The following is a 24,832-nucleotide window of genomic DNA, read 5'->3' as shown; positions in this document are numbered from 1 at the left end:
CTACAATTGGAAAAAATTATGAAACTGCTTTTATAAACAGGATGAACTTCTAACCGTTCATAACAATGGTCTAAAAAGTTTTAAAAGAACTGAAAAGCTTTTTATTCTCTTTTCAAAAACAGGTTTTGGGTTTTGTTAACTCAAGCTTTCAAAAACTCTGTACTTCAAATGGCAGTTGAAGAACAGCATAGAAATAGTAGATCACAAGGCTGAAATAACAAGAAATAAATGTCAACTGAGCACTAAGTTTTATGTCCCTCTTACTGTAGGTCCCAGTATAATTGTATTAAAGCAAGCAGTACTAGTTGCACGTGTAGGGATGTAGCATCCCAGCATATTTTAATTTCAAGCTAACTGAATGATACAATTTCTTTTTCAAGTTCAGTGAAAGGTGGACAGCAATATCCAAGAACAAAGATTGTTTTTCCCATGGTAAAGCTCGGTTCAGACCTTAGTGTACATAGAGTTTTTAATTATGTGATGTGTTATCCACAGCACTGTACCTGGCAGCCCCTGCTCTGTGAATAAATTCAGATTACAAAAAGCTTTGTCTGTTGTCTCAGGCTTAATCTCTCTGATGCTGAATTTTCATGCTGTCATGAAAAGACAGAGAATAGCAAGAAAATATTCTGGCCAAGCCAACAGAAAACCACTTTTGAGAGCTGGCTTCTCACTCTGAATGCCTGTGTACTGCTGGGCAAGTCACAGTCCCTACCCTTCAGATGTAGCGATTGCCAATTATCCATTTACTTAATTGATGTCTGCCTTCAGACTTCAAAGCTCAGGTCTGGAGAAGCGTAATGTACTCACAACTTGCAGCTACTGCAGTTGTGCTTTGAATATAAATATTTATCTTATTTTAATATTTTGATACACAACTACGAGTATGTGCTAAAGCTGCTGAAAGACTCAGGCCCTAAGCTTATCCAGTGCAGTACACAAGGCTGTTTGTCAGTGTTAGCCTAGAGGCTACGAGTAGTGTTTCCCCATTAGCAAAATCAGGGTGACGGTGCCTGGAGCTGTGAAGATTTAGTTGTTATCTTTCACGCAGCATTCAGACAATATGATGAGGGTGCCACAAGAAATGCTATGGATACGTTAGTTGTGCAGTATTTGGTTCTGTGCAAATTTTGGTGGTGCGATTAAGTCTGAACATACCCATTGGGTGATAAGGGTGTAAAGAAATTGAGGGCAACTTTTGCCATTAGCAACATCCATCCGGCCAATAGGGATCCTGTAAATAACACAGTGTATGATCAAACAGCAATGAAATTTTAGCATGCCTCATAATGCAAGTCTACAGAGACGCTAATTTAAAACCATGAACCGTCTTAAATACAAAATTTCCTAAAGCCTGAAAATGCCACTACATGTCCATATAGCAGGTATTCATAATGTAATGTGTAATCAAACAAGTGTCAGTGGGGAGCGACACAAGTTGCTACAGACAAGAAGACATGAGAAAAATTTGAACAGTAACAATAGATTACACTCATGACCTGTCCTCAACGTGGAAATCATCTTTCTAACATCTGCATTTAGAGTGTGACCCACTAAAGCAGTCAGTGCTCAACACACCTTTCAGAAAGGGAAGGCTGGAAAGGTAAGTCCTCTATCTTTGTTCATTAAGCACTTTGGGTTGACCTGTTGAGACATTTTCTACTGTTCAGATTCATGGAGTACAAAGCTTTCTTTGATCAAATGACAGCTTTGTTCAAGGAGAATCATTCTGGTCAGCTCTGTGTTAAGCATCCTGTCAAAAACACCATAAAGGTAAGAGGCAAGTAATTTTCAGTCCTGACTGAATCCCCTGCTGGAGAAGTTCTCCTGCAAAGCTGGATAAAAACCAACAATAAGCTAAAATTGATGAACAATAGCCAGAATTATTCTATTCAATACCTTCTGTTTTGTTTTGGTTTGGGGGTGGTTGGGGGTGGTTTTTTTTTTAATTATAGCAAAGTTTTCTCTTTCCTTTTGGCAGTACTTAACAGCAAGGAAAGGAGAGAGGCAGGGTAAATGGAACAAGTGTTCTGCTTCTAAGCCTCATGGATGCGATTCCCACATTTCAAATTGTATAATTACTTCGTTTTTCCAACATCTGGGCCTGGTCTAATGCCACTATCTCACCTCGAGAAAATGAGGGTTAATGTGAGACACACAGTAATTTATTTGGGAGCTTCCCCAGTGCACTGCATTCACTTATGTGGAAAAGACTAAGTACAGAGAAAACTATGGACTTCCATCAGAAGAGCATGGTCACAGTGAATAATATCAATATACCTAGTAATCAAGAAACCCCGCGGATATTGTCTTTTACCAAAATGTCCAATTAAGGACATTGTATTGTAGCATTTGAATCTCATCCTCAACCAGTCTCATACTGATGGCAAATGAACATGTAATGAACTCCAGCGTACCCTGGTGAAACTGGTTCTTTTAGAACCAGCTCTTGCTAAGCTAGGAACAGCAATGCAGGCACAGCCCTTTCAAAGAGACCTTTGCTGCCCTCTGCCTGGTTCCTCGGAGGATGCGCTACTGAAATATTTAAATTGGATAATGTCACGCTGCAGAATTCACACTTGGTCTATGCTGAATTAACCAGCCCTCTCTCTAGCAGCTGTTGATGTTCTTCTTGAGCAGGCTGAAGGCTGCACAGAGACAGCTTCCCTTAACTGCAGCGTCAGACCGAATACATGTGTTAGGACTAGACATCTAAACAGTGAACTCCCACAAAGACGTGTCCTTTTCTGCCATGACTCAGGCCAATGCCACAGGAGTGTCAGAAAGCAGCAAGCCTGAAATCCCGTGTATCTCTGCCTGCAGGTCCCATAATTCAGTAGCAGTCTTAAAACTTGTAACGGCATTTAAAAGTGCAGTAATGGTCTGCATTTCTCTATGATGTTGATTACTGTCCATGAGTGCTGAAGCTACTGATACCCTCAGGATTAGTGGAGAGTGGTGGCTGTGATGTTTGTCCCTGCCTAAAACTACTCAAAAGTAGGCTAAGGGAAGCTGCCTGCCTTATATGACAAACTAGAGTCATCTATGGCTTACAGTTGTCAATCCAAGATGAATTTACAAGGCAGAGCCAATGCTCATGTGACTTCATCCTCGGAGTAAACATTTTTATAGTATTCAGAAAAGTTATTTCTAAAAGAACATCATATGAAACAGTCCAAAATGTTACATTTTCTCTGTAACACTCCTTAAAATGCATTCCTTGTAGAATAACATCATATCAGCAGCTGACCCCAGAATATACTCCTATTATTAGCTTGTCCCCTGTCTCATCTGCTACCTCATAAACTGCTCAGGGAAAGGGCTGCAATTTTATTATTGTTATTCTTTTAACATTAGAACCTCCCACTTCAGGACAGCAAATAAACAGTTCCTGGAGTGCTGGCTAAAAATACCACAGGCTGAGATTTCTTTGCAGATATTAGGACAAGTTCATAAGCTTTTCACTAAGAAAAAAGATATGCCCAACTCAGCTGACTTATTATTTCAAATTAATCCAGTTCATTGGGATTCTTTTAGGCCTATGATCTCAATGTATAAATACAGTTTCAAATAACCCCTCTCAGAAATCTCTTAATGAAAACTTTCTATTTTTCCCACTAAATCATTTGTTCAAGAAAAGCTAAAGAAAAAGTTTTAGCTCAGGACATCAAAGTTGAATTTGAATATTCTGGCTTTTAGAGGTATTTTGAGTCACTGCAAAACTAAAATGTATTTTTCTGCTGCAACTTACTGCTCTGTGGGAACCATAGTGATCAAGAAAAAAATCCCAGAGAAACTCCCTAGAGAAAACTTTCACTCCAGGAAGAAAGGAAGGAGGCAAGAGTGAGAGATGTTGGAATAGGATCATCCCCACTTCTCCAGCTATCTGACATTAAAACTGATAAGGAGAAGTATCCACATTATGACAGCCTTCATGCTTTCACAAAGGTAATAAATCTAAATAAAATGGTCCTGCCTTTAAATTGCTGTAAACCATGACAAGTTTGGGAATAACTGTTTCTCACCTTACTGCAGGCATCAGTTTGGGATCTGATAGCATCAAGAAACTAGACCTTACCCAGGCTTGGTGTTTATACTGTCAAGGTCCTTGATTAAATATTGAATAGTACTAGATGCAGGACAGAATCCCATTCGGTCTTTCTTTCCTGTTTGACATGGTACTACTATTCATACGTAATTCCCGAGTTTTCCATGAAGTTTGGCAAAGCTTCAGATACCCCACATTTCCCTAGAGTTTCTGCGATTGTGTCAAAGCCACATTAAAGAACAGCAAATTACATTATTGGCTTCTCTTCTGGAAACAGACCTCTAGCTGCATCATCAAAAAAAACTAAGTAACTTCAGCGTTATTTGGTGAGCACTGACTCTTTCTGCTTTCCTCCCAGTGCTTACAATTTGATTATTTTCCCAGGATATTCTGAGAAGTGCAATCAGGCTGACTGATTTATAACTGCAACTTCTTGTACCTTCTGAAGTCAAGCAAATGTTTGACCTTTTCCCATCGTCCACAGGTTCTCATAGATAATTGCTAATAGCTCTGAAGTTGATGAATCAGCCCAGCCAATCTGAAAACATCATATTATCTAGTTATTTTCTAACATCTCTTCCTAATCTAGGCAGAAATCTTCCAAGAACATCAGTGGTGTTAAATGTATTGGCCTCTAGATCACCATTACCATTTTCATTGGCAACCAAAGCCAAAAAAAGGCATGAAATTGTCCATCTGCCAGAGAGCCTTCTTGACATACTGCCATTTTAAGAAACCAGCACTTTCCTTGGTCCTCATTATACTACTGAAATACGGAATTTTTATTCTTTATTACTTGTATTTGCTTTGTCTATAAACTTTAAGGATACATGGAGCAAATCTGCCAGGTAACACATCTAGAAGTTCTAGATCTTGAAATTTTCATCTCGTCTCAATAGTCACTGGCAAACTCTTCAAGGAGTGAGACAGTTCAGAAACACTCACTTTAGGCTGTGCTTCTGACACTGGGCTGACACTGGAATGTGTTTGTTAAGGCTCAGAAACAAGGGCAAGAATTGTGTCCTTACTAACGTGAGAATTTGTATTGAATAACTCCACCTTACTCTATTCCTTGCCCTTGCCCTTCTCTTATTCTTTTATAGGAGCCACATTTCTCCCTGTTGAAGAGGAATACTTCTCACAGGTGGGAAAGGTCCACTTTTTTCCTGCAGATGCAGAACAGTGCAGAGTAAAAACCTCTACAGTGGCTTTGCAAGAATTAACTTTGACATCAGGAAGAAGCTCACTGCAGAAAGGCAAAATCCTGCCTGGGCTAATTGCTCCACTGAAAACCAGGGCAAGCTCCCTGCACAGCTGGGTTGGCCTGCTTCTGCTCCCTGAGCAAGGTCATTTACAGCTAGTTCAAACGTCTTGGTGCTGAATGCACATCCTAATGTCCAAATACAGCTGTGCAACCACTCTGCCTTCTCCTCAACTGGACATTTGATACAAGTGCTTGATTTTTTTTTTTTTTCCCCAGTGTGCTCTCTCCTCCCACCAAAGTGATGAATTTTACGTGTTCCTTCTGTTCCATTGCAGTCACACCTTCCCACACTCCAAATCATGACATTTATGATCACATTTTGTAGTTGATAAAGAAGGAAGCTGACACTGGTCCACTGTAAGTTCAAGAAGCAAGCAGCTAGAAGAGAAATAATTTGAGCTACTAAAGATTTGCTCAGTCTTCACATCTCCTTACTGCTTTATCTGTCTAGCTGATACTGGAAAAATTTAAATTCTCAGTAACTCTAAGGCTCTCCTCCTGGAACTGCTTTGTTTTTCTTACCTTTCTCCCTTCCTTAGAATTCTTCTTTTTAATTATTACAAGGATATCTACAAGGATTTAAATTTTGAAGTGTGATCTAAAAGGTGCAAGACAGAGACTGACCTACACACTGATGTGATAATCCAGGAGAACACTATCCTTTATATTGGGCCCCATGCCAAGCAATCAGGCACCGAAGTAATATCAGCTTTACAGGCTAAAAGCAACTCACCTCAGCCATCACAGAGAAAGGTGACAGTGTGGGAGCAACAAACTGAGCTGTGCACTGACACTAGCAGGCTGGTTAACATCGATGATACAGAGGACAGAAAGGGTGTCTATCCCTCCTGAAAATGGAGCCAGAGCAAGCCATGAGAAATAACATAGAACCAATAAACAAGAGAAGAAAGAGGAATGAAGGATATGGTGAGGTCTCCAAGACTCCCCTTAAGACCAGCAGCCCTGGAGCAACATGGCTCAGCAGTCTGATGGAGGAGGCACCACGCAGCCAAGGCTGGGAGACTGGGCATGGAACGTGGGAGTGGCAGCTGGGCTCCTATCAAAGCTGCTCTCAGCTTTGTTGGCCTTCTGTGGCAATATCAGTCAGGCTTTAAACGCTTTTAAAAGTTCAAAAAGACCAGGCTTTATTAGAACATGAGGAAAAGCAAATCACTTATTTAAAAAGTCAGGCAAGAACAGAAATGCAAAGGCTCTGAAAAGCATACCTCTCTCATCTGCCTGCTGTGAGCCTCCCGCTGAAGTCCTGCTGCCACACCTCGTGTGCTGGGCATCTGTGCACAATGGATAAAAAAATCACCAACCAGCAGTTCCTGTCACAGACATTAGCACAACCACGCACGAATAACCTACCCACGTACGACTAACCTACCCACGTACAACATATAGTTTTCCTCTGAAGTACCCTGCGTGCCTCCTCTTGACCATCTGGAGAAGTGGTGTTTATGCCCGTTGTTTTGGGTTGTGTCATTCCCATGGGTTCAGGCAACTCAACCTTCTCCGGCTGCATACGGGCCTTCCTGGGCAAGCTTCCGTCTCAGGCCTATTTATGAGCTTCCATTTTGGAAGGATATCTGGGGAAGCACACGGCCATCAGGAGTGACAGCATCACATAGCAATGACGTTAATGCTTGTAATTCTACTGACGTTTCCAGCTTCATTTTTAAGAAGCAATGACAGCTCCAACATTCCCAAATCACAGCATTTTCTGCTTTGCCTTGTCTATCTGCGCACACATGCAAATCCACAGAGACTTTGACATCAGTTTTTAACAGGGCACACAGTTTTCTGTCAAATAAAATGTCAGGAAGTGATCTTCCATATTTCACTAGTGCTATTCTACCATTGTCTAGACCATGCTTTTGCCAAGAAATGTTGGACCAGATGATCCTTGAGGTCCCCTCCAACCTGGTATTCTATGATTCTATGATTTAATTTAGTAACGGCTAAGTATCAAGTGCTTACTATTTTGATGCTGTGTTCCATCTAGTGTTGAATTAGAAATAATGAGAGAGATCTAAAGTTGTGATTCATGGTAAACTGCCTAAACTAATCTCAATCACACAGCAGATGACATCTGGTGATAACTGATTTAACAGATGATTGTCTGTTTAGCTGTCCTATCCTCTCACAGAAATAGGAATATTAATGAAGGACAAATTTACTTACACTTTACAAGTCTTTTCCAGACAATATAAATAAATTTAAACTCACCACAGGAACCAATTTTTTCTGGTTTTGCTATTACAAACTCTTTCATTGAATTTGACCAGTATTTTGTGTATATGACAAGCCTTGGTAGCTTCAGGTATACTGCTGAACTTCTGAGGTGATTAAAAACTATGTTTGGTGTTTTCCATGTATATTTTTCAATTTACCATCAGCTCTAATTACAGCAGGCTCCTCACCCAAACGGCCCCTTGGAGGAGCTCCTTGCACCTGCTGCAGCAACCACCCAGTGCTGATGCTGACAGGAGTCAACCCACAGGAGTAAACTGTTGCTCTGTTAGAAAGGACTTTCCAAAAATTAACTTGGCAGAATTTTAAAATATTAAAAAGTATCTGCCCTAAAAGAAATCCTCTTCATATCTTCACTCGTCACCGAATTTCAGCCTGCATCTTTTCTCTGCTGGACTCAGGCCAATTATCGTCTGGCAGATTTAAAGATGACTTATTCTGCTGCATCAAGTCTAGAAATTCTCAGTGAACTATAAGTCATCCATAAATAAAAACAGTTGCTAATTTTTCCTTCATATCTTTTATTAGTGACCACGAACAAAAAGTTGACTGAAATGTTACAAGTGATGACAGTAATATAAAGAGGCAGAATATTTCAGGTACATTTTTCCAAAATCCATTGCTTTTGAAAACAGGATAACTCGGAGATAATGAATTAATATTTGAAATCTGCCAGTCAGTTTTGTCATTTGCTTACCAGATTTAAATCTGCCAGGCCAGACAGCAACTGAATGACGGTGTGTTCCAGATCAAAAAAAGCTTTTACCAAAAAAAAAAAAAATCCCCTTCAAGAGCAGGTAACAGGGTCTGAACAAAATCACCTGCTGTAGACAAAAGGTGGCCTTTGGAGCAAAAATTCATATCCAAGACAAAAACCCTTATATGGTCTCAAAATATACATTCACAAAAGTAAATAAGATTGCTTAATAGACTGTTTGTGACATACTGCACAGGTCCACCCTAGCGTGGAATGGCACAAACTCTGTATGGGTGGGGCTGCAGCGTACCCCCTAAAATAGGCTCTGTGTTGATCTTTGTCACCCCCTCGGGGAGCCGGAAGGTGAATGCCCGCAGCAGGTTGGCAAAGAAAATAAAGAGCTCAGTCCTCGCTAGATGCTCCCCCAAACACACACGGTGCCCTGCAGAAGGAAGAGGGGAAGGACAGCGAGTAAATTACCCTGACCTCAAAATGAATGGTATTCATCCTCACACAAAGCAAAGGTATTTTTGCTGAGTCCAGAATTTCTTCAGGACTTAATGCAATCAATGACACAAAACTTCATGTAATTCTTCCTTTAGAGAATCCTATCTGCAGCTATAGATAACTGTGCACCCCTTCTGCTCTGAGTTTCGCTTCAATTACCTCAAAAACCTCATCTTCATTTGACTGACAACTTTAAAGGAATTCGTTCAATCATGTAAATGAGGAATAAGGACTTGCTCTTCCTGGGAGATGTCGTGCTCCAGATTTGTATGCGTAAAGCATCAGCACAGCTGCTTGCAAGTACTTTCTAAATGTATGTCTAGTGTTGAAATGTATGCCCCAAATCAATAACCATAATCATTAGCAGAGAATTTCCTTCCAAAAATAGGGTAAGGTAAATGTATAGATTTGTCAGGACATCTCTGATTTTCCATGTTATTATTTGTTCAGTAGAACAAATGTTTATAGTTGGATTGGGAAATGTTACTGAAAATATTCATGTTAATTTTATCACCGTTTTCCACAAAGAGGTTTAAAATAAATGACCAATAGGTTTTTAATAGACATCTTAATTCTACAGTCCCAATCCAAACCATTAATGTTTGTGCTGTCAGTCCATTTACCTATAGAGAAGGGTAAAAAGGCTTCTTGGCTCACAAAGTTCCCATCCTTATCCAAGAAGTGACCAGGGTTGAATTGTTGAGGTGTTTCCCATTGCTCTGGGTCATACAAAGACGAAGCAATATTTGGAAAAACTATGGTGCCCTGAAAGGAGAAAAACACTAACTCAGTTCTGGCTGTCAATCCTACCCCAGCAGTCAGAACCGGCTAGGTGAGACCAGTGCTAGTTTACTTTCAGAGTTCAGTGTTGTATCCTGGTAGGTTCATTTCCCCAGTAGGAACTGTGAGGAACATCAAGTCTTTTTGTTTCAGAATGTCAGTCCAAGCCTGACGGTGGAAGTGGCCAAGTCAATAGAAACTAACGACTTTATTTGTGCTAAACCCGTTTTCACTTTTAACATTAGAAGTTTCTGTGATTTAGTCTCTTTGATGAAAGCTAGTTGCAAACCTTCATGCTTTTCCCTGGATCTTTTACAGGCTTTCTGCAGGCAAAAATTCAGTCAGAAATCTTTCCAATGCCTTATCAGCACAAATCAATCACAGTATCTTTCAGTATCAGTCTTGAAGGTTTTGTCTTCATTGTTTTGTAGAAATACTTGCTAAAATCCCCTCTTCTATCCAGGGGCATCTTTCACTACTGATAACCCTCTCCCAAGAGCTGCATCATTCAACTCAGCCTGGCAGATGGTTTCTTGTCCTTGTCCCCTTTCAGGCTATGACCCAGAGGTATCCAACCCTACTGCTGTTGAGGGGAAGACCCTGGCATAGATTTTAATCCACACCTTGCTCTACAGATGCAGGAAAGTCTGCAGCAACTGAGAAACTGTGTCTGTACCTTTTTGAGGGGAAAGCCAAGCAATGTAGTGTTCCTCACACACACTCTGGGCATACCAACTGAGACAATGTTGCTGAAGCGTTGGATCTCATGAACCACAGCATTTGTGTAGGGCAGTTCTCTCCGATCCTCGTAGCAGATTAACTGGGAAGGACCCAGAACGGCATCCAGCTCCTTCTGCACTTTCTCTGTGGAGAATATTCACCATTTTAGGTGGGAAAATTTATGAAGTATTTTAACTAATTCCATTTTCAAAGACATTTCCCATTTAGAACTATAAGGACAGAAACAAAATTAATGTAAAAATATAAGTAACTTCTTTATAAAGAAAACAGAAGTAGCAGGGTGTTCCAACAGCTTAAACATATGGGAGCTCTACTTCTGAGTCTGAAGTTTCTTGACTGTAGATTAAGAAAAGACATTTGTTGTTCAAAAATTTAAAACTAGTTACCTTACTAAAACTTAAATGCAAGCGATGACTGATTTATCTTTGTATTTTCTTTTGGCTAGGTGCCTCAGGCACCTACAGCCAGTTAGAACCACTAAGTTCACAACTCTCAGGAATTTAAGCCAGGTGAATCTGGGCCTTAAAAGCCTAATTCCTATTAAAAGGAAATGGCTTTTATGCAGGACATCTATTAAGTGAAGCAATGCCAACTAGAACAATGTCCAAATAAAAAAACCTGGATCTGCTTCTTGGTGCCTGCCTTTTGATCAAGAATAGTTGATTCTGGGAGTTCTGGGAGCATTGACAAAAGTATGAAGTTTGTTTTGTAAACTTCAAGAGAGACAGTACACACATAATAAAAATGCCTTAGATTTTTAACAAATGATCCTGTCTTTCCAGGTCCTTTGAAGCAACACTAAGATGCAGGGAAGCCCATTCTGCATCTATCAGTTTGTGCTCATTCACATCAAGCTGGCTCAGTGACTGCCAGCAGTCCTTCACAAAACCATGTTAGGTAGACCCTGACAACAGAGATTTAAGCACCTTAGAGAATTTAAAATGCATATCCAGAAAGTTTTTTAAGTAAAATTCCTTCTATGAAGGACTAGCTTGCAAAATCAAGCATGACTACTTCAGGATCCAGTATAGTTTGAAGTGATCAGTCACTAAGTACAAATATGCATCTCTGTTCCAGTAGTTCAGAGAACAAGGAGAGCCCAATTCAGTGATTAGGCAAAAGGCTAAACTTTTCCATATAGTACATAATGGAACTGCATAACATTGTCATTGGGCATCAACACAGGCAAAAGTATGAATGGGTTCAAAAAGAAGCCACCAATTAAATGATGACAGATATACTGGTGTCAGTTCATTATGAGAGTCTAGATGCAGTGTATGACTCGAGAAGCCTAGGAAGGATCATGCTGCACACACCCTGCTTTCCCAAGTATGTGCAAGGTATTATATTTAGACAAATAAAATTGTTTAAGTAAGTCAGCACTTTCATAACCTTAATTATATTCCATGATAACAAACATGCAATAACACGAGATTAAGTGGACCTTCTTGTCTGACAGCTACAAGTTGAGCAATTTTTTTCTTATCTTCATCTTTTTCCTCCATTTAAAATCCTGTTCTCCGGGTATTTGCATATATTCTGCTGTGTAACAACGAGATTTCTGTTATCCAGCATAAGAGATAATTTTTTCTTTGGTTTTCATTTAGTGCTCTATGAAAGTGACTGATAGTTATTTAAAAGCTAGACTTAAAAATAAACTTCTTAAATATACATAGACATAACAGATGAGCCATCTAATTTCCCTCCAGACTGGAATAATTCTGTTGCAAGGAAGTCAAATACATCACAGAGTTAACTTAATCACAGATTAAATAGATACCCTGATACCTTGGGATCGTAAATGGACTGATGGACAAAAATAAAGTCAAAGTTGCCAATTGACCTTTAGGTGATTATCTTTACTACTACTCTGACCTACAGAGCACAAAGAAGGTCAGGACTCCCTGTAACCCCCATCACTGATACTCAGCTGATACAAAGCAGAATTGAAGGAAGTTTCCAAAGAGTGACATCCCTACTACCACACATCAGTTTCTGGTTAATTATTTTCAGGCATCTGTCATGTTTACGACTAAGACAGAACCTGACTCAGTCTCTTGAAGTACCATCAGCACCTCACCAGTGGCTGCAGCAGTGGCCACTGTTCCTTTAATTATGCATGCAAACCCTCTGGCTTCCCAACCAGCAACTCCAGTCCCCTTACTCCATTGACTAGCTGCCACAATCTTCATTTCCCCAAAGACCTCAACCCCTCCATCTCAATCAGCCACAACCTCCTATACATACGCATACTTCCCAAACTGTTAACTCTTTCTGGGAACTGCCTTATGCTTGTGACCGCTGTAAGAGCTGGTATACAGATACTCTGGATTTACCAGTGCTGCCCAGCACAGGCCTAGCAGTGCCAAAAGGTCCAGGTACCACTAGCCATATACCAGTATCTAGGAATAATCTCTGATCCATGTAAACATGATGCCTTAGCTGTTCTATTGCATCAGAGATATTTGTGGTGTGCTTATCCACTCACCTTGAATGTCTGGATTTGCCACCATATAGAGCAGGCCCCAGTTTAAAGTAGTGCTTGTTGTCTCTGATCCACCCAAGAAAAGGTCATTTATAGAATAAACCATGTTGTCTTCATTGTATGTGGACCTGGGTTCATCTTTGGACTGCAAATGATAAGATAAAGTAGAGGTTTATACATGAAATTTAGAAAAATCAGAACTGTTTTAAATATGATTTTATCACTGGTTCCAAGCTGTATTGTGTTCTGCCTGTGGTAGAATACAGAGAGACTGATAAAGAATATTAGGCACGATGATGATTATCAATACAAAAAGCTAACGTTTCACAAACGGTCAAGGCATGGTTACTCCACTCTTAATCGTGAAACTAAATCACATGTTCTCCACAGAAAAGGACTGTTGTCTTAATTGTGCAAATTGTGGTATATTTAGAATGTTTTGTAAGTAAATCTTCCTCTGAAGATGTGTACCAGCATGTCATTCTTCACGCCTCAAGTCGTATTCCATCACTTAGTTTTTCTACCAATCAATACAGTGACCAGGGCTGGGTCAGAACACTGGGCTGTCGAAAGTTCTCAACCTGTGGTATTCAGGTTTCTTCTCCACTACAAGGCCACAACAACTCACGTACAGCTGCTCTGGGGTTTTATAGTTTTCAGTTAGAAGTGTGAGGATATGTGTGTATACGCAGAGAGTATGAAAAAATATTGTTATGGTTTGGGGGAATTCATTGTCTAAAGTTAAGGAGGTTATGCTCAGGGGTCTTGAACTTTTTTTTTGCCAGTGGAGCAACTGGAAAGTGGGAAGGACATTTTTCCCTGTTGTAATATCATCTTATCTTTTTATATTGTCCCTGCGTAACTATTACAGACAGTTCAATTTTTTAATAAATAAACTTGGATGATTTCCACCCAGCAGAGTCCCAGAAGAGCTCGCTGAAACAATTTCTGATTCACTGATGTTCAAGTCTCATAAATCTTAGAACAGCAGTGAAAGACTTTAGAAGCAGTTAAATGCTTTGGAAGACCAGATGTATTAATATTGTGCCAGTATCAAAACATTTTAAAACAAGGACCCAAGGAACTAGAAGCCAGTTAGGCTGACATCCACCCTGGATGTAAAAATACAGCAGCTGATATAGGAATCAATTAATAAAGAATTACCAGCTAGAAATACAAATTAATGTTATTTATTATGATACAGAAAACTGATCGTGCAAGGAGATCTGATTTGATTCTTTGATAGAATTACCAGCTTGGATGATAATAACAATTTCACAGTTGCAGTATACTTGAAGTTCCACAAGATAGTTGTTTTTGTTCCCCACAATAATAAAACAGTCAAGCACTATAAAGTATTCATAAGACACATGCTAAAAGACTAAATAGCTGGCTGACAGAAATAGCTAATAGACATTCTTCCCTGGATGCATGTCTCTCTAGTATGATTGAGCACAGCAGCAGAGCCAACTCAAGGGAGCACACAAGGCAGGCAGCGGTCCAGGATGGCATACCCGTTTCGGCTGTGCCAAGAGATGCAGGACGGGTGCCTACAGCCTGACAAGTTTGCAGTGCCCTCTGTTGCTGCAACCAGCACATGACCACAGCAGAAGGGACACCGGCTGTCCCTACAGGGAAGCGCTGCCACCCAGGAGCAGCAGTCACTACCCACTTCTCCAGGGGTTGCAAGAATAGATACCCCCCACCCTGGATATCTTGTTTGGCTCTCTGAGCCAGTCTTGCCTTGTCACTCCCCAGTAACACCAGTCTCATCTTGTCACTTCCTCCCCTTTCTCCTTTTTCTTCCTATCACCAAGCAGAACAGGAGGAGGCATATGGCCTACTGCAGTGGAGAAGAAGAGAAAGGAAGAGTGATTAAGTGGAGGTAAAAGGAGTCACAGAGAGGAAGGGCATCTGCTAGTCCAGGGACTAGGGAGGGGATCCAGTTCCCAAAAGATTCAAAGAAAAAGTGATCCTGGTAAGGTCTAGAAAAGGGAGATACACGTGTCCCCACTCACAGCTTAGGCAAGCCTCCTACAGCCTTTCAAAAACCCATGGATTCCCACCTACCTGTACTAAGCCTGCCTGCCCAAAATGTCCTCATTTGTCCCAGTTCCCTTTGTCTGCTTGAAACTTCACTGACCCTGCCACTCTCCTCCAGCCTTGTCTGAAACTCCACTGACTCCTAGGTTGTTTCCCCACAAAATGCTCTCAAAATCCAACTGTCCTCTTGCAGCAACCTCTCTTGACAAACCCTTACCAGACAAATATCCTACCCAGAACATCCCATTCTGTCTCCCCAAGACCTTCCCAGTTCTCCTGCAGTCCACTTAGAAATTCAGCATTCTTTCCTGGAGGCCTTAAAATCATTTTGTAACTTGTGCTAATGAGACAAAATGTAGTGTTTTAACCTGCCCTTTAATGAAAGGATTGCAAGGTGCTGTGGCATATCAATAATTAGAAAGGATTTAGCAAGTCCCTGGTTACTGCATTCACATTAGGATGTCTATGAAAGGTAAGAGATTGTGATAGAAGGCCTCAGACCGGAAGATTTAATGGTCCATTTCACCTTATTCCCCATGAATGTATGATCAGGCAGAACAAATACTTACTTTGTCAATGTGATCCAGGTAAAAGTCAATGAAATCCTGCCGTTCATCTGGTATCCCACGCTCCATGTGCATTCTGATCTCTCTCCTTGTAAAAGAGCTCAGGAAGTCATAGCAAGACAATGCCTTCTTGTGAGGACCGGGGAGATGGCACATCAACCAGGGGAATATTTCATACAGCTGCAGGAGTGACATACAAGAGGTACCACAAAGTCTCTATTACTAGAAAATGTATTTTAGGCCTACTAAAAACAGAAGATAATATTCATGTTAGCATGTGGTTTGGGCATCATTAGTAAAATATTCTGACAAAGACTATGTTTATGTTTTCAAGTTGTGAAACAGTACACTACATAATTTCTAGCTGTCTTGATGGTAAGATTCAGAGTTCTGCAGGCTTTCAGCTCAACCACAAGCCAAATAGAATGATTGTAATTAGAATGTATTCATTTATTGAATTATTCAGTTCATGTATTCAATTACAATGAACTGTATTCAGACATTTAAAAAGTGAGATCCTGCCCTCCAGTGGAGAATACCAGGAAGGAAAAAGCAAACCCGTTGCAAACTGTCCTCACCAGGATGTGCAAAAGCGGTTGATAGAATCCAAAGCAAGGGCCAGCTACCAGCGGCTGGTATACAAACTCGATAATCCACCAAAGCACTCTCTACTAATCGAGCTCTCAAGGGTCCTTAGTAAAATTTGAAACATCTGAAACCCAGAAAAGCTGAGAAACAGCTACCTGACAATTTTGAGTACTCTCCTCTAGAAAAGAAGGGGTTAGCTGACACAACCGGATTAACTTTATCCTTCTCTCTTACTGTTTGGGAAAATCTAGCCTAAAAATAGCTGCTTTCTACTTATTCTGATAGCTAAAAAGTTCATTCTGATTTTCAGACTATATTTGTGCCTGGGTAATTTGCGTACATTGTTCTTGTATCTGCAGTGTATTTTCTCTTAATAGGTCTTTTCCAGCTTGAAACATAATCCCATTATTTATTTATCAGCAGAAGTTCTACCCTTTCTCAGTCTTCATTTTGCTGAGCTCTTTTCATACTCTCCTAATTATACCACACAAAGCACATTATTAGGTGTTCACTGGAGTCCGGCTGAATTAGATGGACTATACTTCCATCTTTTTGGAAAATCAGTTCTTATTGTCAGACATCCAATTATCAATTAATCATTGCCTTATCACAGAAAGGTAGTAGTCCAGCCCTTGGTAAATTCACATAGAACTTCATATCCTTTTTGTTTAGTTCCATCTCTGGGTTGGTTTTTTTTCTTTCAAAATCTGTTCAGAAGCCTTACATACAATTGTGGTCTGACTAATCAAATATGGTTGCCCAGATTACATGCATTCCTACTCTCAAATGCATGCACTTTCCAGCTACTATTGCACCCTAACTGTAAGTGAAATTTAGCTGTCAACATTCAGGACAGGAACTGAGCCCATCCACTTTCCTGGCTACCAGTTCTGCCAAAACCCCTCCTCCATTTCTGGAAGGGCCCAATCCACAGTGTTCTCCCATTCAGTGCCTGACAGCATGGAATCCAGTTAAGAAATGGGGATGTGGACGCAGCAGTGTCAATTTTTTACATTTACATTACCACATTTAATTTACCACAATACTGAGTACCCTTTGCATCCAGACAGTGGGAAGGTTGCAGCCCTCCCTCTGGAATGGTTTGAACCCCTGTTCTTATTTCCCAGAACAGCATCTGATTCATTGGACTAAAGCAAAGCTAGGATAGGAAGGAGAGAAGAAAAGCAGATGTATTCTCTATCCCAAAAGCAGGTCTCGCCTGCCACCACTACACACAACTTATAGGACCAAAGCTAGGCTAAGCAAAAGAGAACCTGACCATAACTCAGTGAGAAGAACGCTCCATGGGATGTGGGGGGAAATCTCTGTATTACAGGGATTGCTTATGTGTTTTACATTAAGAAGCTACTGCATAAGATGTATGGGACAGCTTTACAAGTGGAACCAGAACCAGAACTCCCAGGCAACTTTGAATACACTTCTGTGCAATGCAGGCCTCTTCTAGTGTCAGATAAGTCCTTGACTCTCAGAAGAGCACTGATTGTTTTGATTGCCAAGCTTACAGGCATATTTGCTGGCTTAGCATTTCCTATCTTCTGCTGAATATGTATAGAACTGCTCCTCACTCAGGGTAAAGGAGTCAAATTTCTCTGGGAAGTCTTCAAGTCTCCACTTCTTATAGAGGAAATGGAGATAAGTAGTCACGGGCAAAACACTTCAGTATTTGAATCATTTTTCTCTCTGTTGACTGTATATAAAAGAATGTCTAAACTTGGCATGTGAATCACACTTTTAGACCTGACATTTAGTGTTTAACAATCATGATGCCCAAGGCAGGAATCTGTTGTGCATTGGGGTTGAGAAACCAAGTAACAAACATGATCCAGAACCAGTCCATCAGCTTGTGCCTTGCTGCAAAGACCGAGGAGCAAACTACCTTATCACAGTACCCAAACACAGGACAATGAACACAAATGACCAAGGCTGGTATGTAGAGCATTACCATCACACTTTGAGATCGTGCACTGCCCAGTAAAGCTGCATGGGACATCGCTCAACAATTCAGAAACTTTTCCCTAACAGCTACCTCTTGAATCTACATTTCTCACTTTCTGTCTTATTCAGAAAAAGCAGAAAAAGACAACAGACCATTTACTTACATTATGAATAAAGCTGCCTCCAAATTTGAACAGATGCTCTGTGGCTCTAATCAGTTCATGGAAACCTTCATCCTCTCTGGAGAAGCGATGTCCAAAAACGACAGCACAAATTACATTTGAGATAGAATGAACGATAGGGAAAGAAGGATCCAGAGGTTTCCCTGCAACCATAATAATATAAATGTCACTGCTAATGTCTCCTATCTACTTTAGTGAAATGAGAGAATATTTTAGGTTACCCAAAGAACTTTCAAGAGAGCATTGCATTTCACAGAGAAGCAGCAATCTTCTTACAAAATTGCAGCATCAAACTGATTCTTCACAACTACGGTGCAATCCCATAATCCCAGGAATGCACGGCACCCTAGAGAAATGCCAGATGTGTAAAATACTTTGTAATATGACAGACCAAATTTAGAAGTAAGAAAAAAAAATTCTATGCAAATCTGCTGTCTGGCAAATTCAACATAGGTCTCAAGCATGGGAATGACTGAGAACATTGTGGTCAAAGAGAATCTGAGAGGAGAACCATAAGAAGAGAGGCAGCCTTATTCAGCAAGGACATAAATACATGCAAGGCTACTATATTTTGTCTGACTTTGCTAAAGATGTACAATCTCCAGTGAGATAAAATGTCGTAAACTCCTTTCAACCAATTGTGTCAACAATGTAATAACTAATTTTAAAGCAATTACTTGAAAACCTAATCCCAAGAAAACTATTATGTGACTATAAATGACTATAAAGAACTGTATTTATGTCCGTATCAATACAACTGTCCAACACCCAATGCAGGATTCTGATTAGCAACTTACTGTTCTGGGCTTTTTTTTCCTGCACACATGGTCACACCTCAATCTCTCCCAGTTCTTAAACCATGGGATTGGGCTACATTTAATTACTTTTAATTTATACAATGCTACCCACAGCATGTCCTGATTTACTGTGCCTTTGCATAATGATCACTGTTGGGAGATCCAACTCACATGCTCCTAACTGGGTTGATCAGGGTAAAATGTTGTAATGAAGACAAGATTCTAGTCACTGCTTTACAGAGTGCATGCAAATGGCATTACAAGACTTAATTCATCAGCACTGAAAATGTGTCCATATCTTTATGCACCAGCACTATATACAAGCCAGCAATGTGCCCTTGAGACAAAGGTGGCCAACATCATCCTGGGCTGCATTAGGAAAGGCACTGCCAGCGGGTCAAAGGAGGTGATCCTTTCCCTCCGATCAGCACTGGTGAGATCCATCTGGGGTGCTGGGTCCGGTTCTGGGCTCCCCAGTACAAGAGAGACATCAACATACTGGAACAATTTGAGCAAAGGGCCGCAAGGACAATTAAGGGATTGGAGCATCTGATGTAAGAGAGGCTGAGAGACCTGGGACAGTTTAGTCTGGAGAAGAGAAGGCTCAGGGAAGAATCTTAAATGTATATAAATACCTGATGGAGGGGAATAAAAAACATGGAGCTAGACTTTTCTCAGTGATATCAAGTGAGGCAATGGGCAAAAACTGAAATACATTAAATTCTGTCTAAATATAAGAAACTTTTTTACCGTAGGGCTGATTGAACACTGGAACAGGTTACCCAGAGAGGTGGTGGTGAAGTCTCCATTCTTGCTGATATTTAAAACCCAACTGGACTCAGCCCTAAGAAACCTGCTCTGATTGTCCCTTCTTTGAGAAAGGGTTAGACTAGACCATCTTCAGAGATCCCTTTCCACTTAAAGCATTCTATAATATAAATAATAAATAAGCTCCAGTTTTGCTTCCCAATTTTAGTAGGTTTGTAAATAGCTTTGAACAAGAATAGTCTCCCACTGGGTTTGAAAACAGAGGACTGGAGTCTTTATATTTTCAGTCCATTCCACAAGACACTAAGATTCTGCACACTCTCTTGTGAAACAAAAGCTGCCCTTAATTTCAGAGCAGGACAGAGAAGTTCATACACTAAAGACATCAGACTAATGACAAAAATGAATCAGTATTTATATGCAGAGATACCTTTCATACTTGCAAAGAAGTCTACCAGGTAGCGGGCCTCTTCTTGAACTCGATGCTCCAGACCTCTTTTCCCCAGACCAAGGTCGCGTAGAGTCCTCAGTGCAAACCTTCTCTGCTGCTTCCAGGTGTGACCAGTTGCCAACATAATCCCTGCATTCGTTCAAGGAAGACCTCTTCATTATGCTAATATTTATTATAGACAAAGACTACAGTAATAGATTTACTAAACCACAGAATATAATGAAACTATTGCAATTGCCTGTGAACACAAAGACACAAAGGAACAGCCATGGCATATAAGCATGTGGGCAGGCTAAAATGGACAAACTCAACTGGGTTGTAACACAACTTGGAGAATTAAGCTTGATCCAAGACAACCAGTTATCTCAGGAAGTTTGACATCTGCTTCTCTAGATGCTCTCTGAAGTGCTTGCCTCCCACTCTCTTCTATGCTTGGAGCTCACCTGACCAGAGTAATGCTTCTCATTTAGGGGAAAGGAGAAAGAGTTCTGACTGTCCACAGTCAGGGAGCGAAGTTCCTGTCCACAGGGCAGAAAAGTTCAGTACTTAGGCTTTGTGACAAATATCTTCAGGAGAAATAAACATCATATACTAACAGGATCTTTAATGTAGTATAAGAATCACCAATGACTGAAACAAATTTGAATTAGAAATACTTAAAGAATTAGGTTTCCTTGAAAAAGTTGGGGTCCCAAATAAAATAAAGGTTGTTTCATAATGCGTGTGTTCATGAAAATCAGGAGTTTGTGAATTTCCAGTATGATTGGGGAGTATGAAAACTACAGCAAGGTTGAAACAAAAGTGCACTAAACCTCTAGATGCAACTGTGAGAGTAAGAAAATATTCACAAAAGTAAGGGAATGGGAAGAAGATACCACTATCAAGCTCACTCTTCAATTGAAAACGTAATGGTGGGAGGCAGCAAGTCCAGGACAAGGAAGTGTCCAGTCTGCTGCTCTTCCTCCACTTCTCTGTGGCACAGCCTACCACTGCCTCATCTCATCACCTCTGAATCTGCTCCAGTGAATATTTCACACAGACATTATGAACATTTTTTTCTTTTGCTGGTGGTCTTCTACTACTACTATCCAAAGGTTATTTCACCCCTCCCTTCTTTGCAGTTTGCCTGGAAGTCATTCCTCACAAACCAACCCTGCTGCTGTGGTACCTTTGAAAGCAGATACAAGCTACAAAAGAGCTGCAATTTGTCAAGACAATGTTTCTGTGCAATATTTATGGCAAGAAATTCTCACCTTTTCCTTTGGCCATTGCTCTGAAGAAAGGAGTCACTAGCCTCCCAGAAACATCTTCAGGGTGCGTGGTCATACCCTCCTTAACTGCTTGATATCCATTCAGTACAATCACTGGGGCCCATCCGAACCATAAGGTGAATATGTTGCCATGAATTTTTGCCAGCTATAGATGGGAGGGAAGCCAGGAAAGCACAAATGAAATCCCACACACTGCAAACAAACAGGGGATGAACCTGTTTTTACACTGATTATAGGACCAGCCCTAAGGTGGAATGATGTTCTCCATCTTTCCCACAAGATTACAATTATCTGTGAGAAAGCATGAATGTCTTTTCCAGCATTCACTGTTGGAAACAACTGAATATTCCAGCTTTTCAGAGCCACAGATTTATGCTAAGAAACATTAGGTAGCTTTTATTACTGCATATAAGCAAGGCTCAATTCACAATGATAAAGGGTTTTTTCTGTGCATGAATTTATTTCAAAGGGTTTCTATCATTTGTAGCGGTAAAGTGGCACAAAGGGAACACAGAAATGTCAGAGGAGTAACTAGCTTGTAGAGACTGGACAAGTTACTTTCTTCTTTCCCCCCACCCGTTTGCATATTTAGGTACTGGAGCTTGAGTCAGACCATTCTGTCTCACAGTGTCCTTACTTGCTGTCTGAACCTGCTGTCTGGTTGGAACAACTGGCATGCCTTGTCCAAATTGCAGTGACAGAAGTTACTGGAGTTGTCTACTGAGAATCCTGAAATCACTGTGAGAACCAACAGAATGAAATAGAGGTGGCTTTGTGCACAAAAGTACTCCTCAAAAAACAACTAACAAAAGGTTTGCAGGGTTTTTTTAGATCCTGTCAATACAAACAAGCATATAGATGCAAGATAGTGCATCTTAAGTATCTATTTACTGCTCAAGCTAGAGAGTGCCAGTGCTCAGAAAGCTAAAAATCCATGCTGTAAAGGTATTTTTTTTAAATAGTATTTATTTTCCCTAACTGCAAATCTGATATATTTTCCCTAAAGGTATTTAATCCTAAATGATATCCATTTTCACATGTATTTGTCAAATTTAGTGTTAAGGGGTGATGGGTTTAAGCATCAGAATGATTTTCACACATTCAGAACTTCCAATACTGGTTTTCTTATATTGGCAAACTATGCTGCAATAACTTTTTCTTTTTTTGCCAACCAAACCAGCAGTTCCCAACCAAAGCAAGTGCAATATCACAGTGGCTAGTTAACAATTACAGTATGTTATCAATGTAGTTTTGGGAGAGGATGTTTTCACATAGCAAACAACACAAGAAATGGGAAATTACAAAGACTTTTACACAATTAGGAGTATCTGAAAATAAATACCTTCATGAGGAGATCACGATTAAACTGAAAGTTCAGCTGTATCAAGGTCCCAAAAATTGGGAGCGGGATTGGTCCAGGAGGAAGCTGTCTCCGTACTCGTTGCAACTTAAAAAACTGTGTAATTAGAAGAAATACAGCCAATACTATAAGAACTTGACTTATTAGCAACATTTTAATGGCTGCTTTTACCAGCTTGTCTTTTTTGAAAATAGTCTATTGAAGCTCTTAAGGCTGGTTGCTCAACCTGTTTTTTCACAAGAGCTTAAATTTCGTATAACTATTCCCCGCCCCTAACCCTCCTTCTTTATTATCAACCACTCCCTTTTTGTCCCACTCATTATATTCTCATGCTCAAGCATATTTAACAGATGCATTCCCTTTCCCCTCTTCCCATTCAGATTATATTTATCAAATATGGATCACAGGATTTTTAGGAATGGTCTTAAAAGACTAGGGCCAAGATTTTCCAGGCAATGTAGATACACAAATCCACACGTAAATTCTTCATCTAATTTTCTGAAACAATGGTGGATGGTGTGTGCTTCTACAAATATTCCATGAATGCTTTTAGAAAAGCAATAGTCATACATACCAATTAAGCATGCAAATGTAAGTGGATATTAAATCTTGGAGTTTTTAAAATGTTTTGTATATATTCCATGTACACATATATCCAGTAATGGCAAGGTTGATAAAAGTTAAAAGCCCACATTTATCTTAAGATGGATATACAAGTATCTAATGCTTAATACAAAAAGCAAAATCTGTTAGGCTTTCAAATTTAATTGAAAACGTAACTGGTTTAATATATACCTCTTTTTTTCCCTAACCTATTTGCAATAGCTAAGTTGACTGAAGGTTTTGCCTGCTTCTGAATTTCCCCTTTCAATCTCAACATAAAGGTGGGTACCCTAAAGGGTATTTTAAGCAATCATCAGAAAGCTTGCCAGAGGAATAAAGCATATCCACACAGAAAGTACCTCTAGTATGAAACACATAGATAAAAAAAAACATGGGAGAAACCTACTAGGAGTCTTGAGCTACAACCAGAACTAAGGGCCCCAGCAAGAACTGGTCATGACATGCCTGTGCCATACTTGATAATCTGAGAATAAACACAGTCTGTAGCCAAAGCTCTTTGCCAAGACTCAACACATGGAGGAATCATAAACCTAGTATCAGGGGAGTTTACATGCCCGCAATCAGACCACGCAAACCACGTGAGAGGGATGGATTCTGGGCACCACATAACAATGACAGTTATAGCTCTGCGTTACAGATCTAGATTGAAATGCTAATGGATAAATACTTCCCTGTGAAAAACGTCCATCCCCTGAAAGCAAAACACTCGTAAAAGAGATACATTTTCACTGATCTTCTGAAAACCTGCCAAGATGACTTGTGCATCAGCTTGCTTCTTTCTTTCTTTCAAGTGCCCTGTCTTTGGGACAAAAAACGTTTCACAGGATTTGCAGCTCTGGGACATGAAACACTCTTGTCCAGAAAGAACAGCCTGGAGTTTGCCAGCCCATGTTTTCTAGACCACCAAGTCAATTAGCCTCCAACCACTGCACTTTGTTCCCACTAAAGCATAACTGATTAATGTGTATTAACCAAGAAAGGGATGTTTCTATGTTTCTACAAAAGCTTTGTTTGTTTACAATAAAAAGCTTATTTTTCAAGGCACTCATTTTTAATATAACTCTTCCCTTCAGTAGGGAATAAAATTTTCTCTTTAAAAAGAAATTCTGATAAGGTTTACATGCTCTGTATCCAGCATAATTTTACAAAATCTACTTAAAATTCACCAATTTATCAGAATTTTTCATTTGGAATGAACGTAGTACCCTCCCTGGCCTTTTAGATATTCGAAGATTTTCCATCTAAATTATTTTTCTCAACAGGAAAAGTAGTTTCATCCAGTGATCTTTTCCATGGGGAAGTAAAGAAGTTAAGGCCCAGGGCCTTCACCACTTCCAGGGCTGCAGCCTCACAACAGGACCTCTTTATTTCTTTCTTTAGTCTTGCAGCCTTGAGTTTTCACACTATTTCTCAGAAATGCAGGTATTCAAATACCACTGGTCCCTTCA

At 40.1% G+C, this 24,832-nt stretch overlaps 1 protein-coding gene across 1 annotated transcript; it reads right to left on the bottom strand.

Annotated features, from left to right (window-relative positions):
* Positions 1-8,528: 8,528 nt before the first annotated feature.
* LOC104835152 (cytochrome P450 2J6-like) lies at positions 8,529-22,913 on the bottom strand. Its single transcript, XM_010573003.1, has 9 exons — positions 22,743-22,913; positions 21,383-21,545; positions 20,109-20,258; positions 18,096-18,256; positions 15,391-15,567; positions 12,782-12,923; positions 10,229-10,416; positions 9,396-9,537; positions 8,529-8,707 (listed from the first exon to the last, which is right to left on the bottom strand). Exons 1-9 carry the CDS (start codon positions 22,911-22,913, stop codon positions 8,529-8,531), a joined length of 1,473 nt encoding a protein of 490 aa, XP_010571305.1.
* Between the last annotated feature and the right edge of the window lie 1,919 nt (positions 22,914-24,832).

The sequence above is a fragment of the Haliaeetus leucocephalus genome, unplaced genomic scaffold (genome assembly GCF_000737465.1).
Source record: "Haliaeetus leucocephalus isolate CR32 unplaced genomic scaffold, Haliaeetus_leucocephalus-4.0 Scaffold362, whole genome shotgun sequence".
NCBI lineage: Eukaryota > Metazoa > Chordata > Aves > Accipitriformes > Accipitridae > Haliaeetus > Haliaeetus leucocephalus.
The sequence above is the reverse complement of the archived record's forward strand: the minus strand, read 5'-3'. Positions and strand labels throughout refer to the sequence as shown.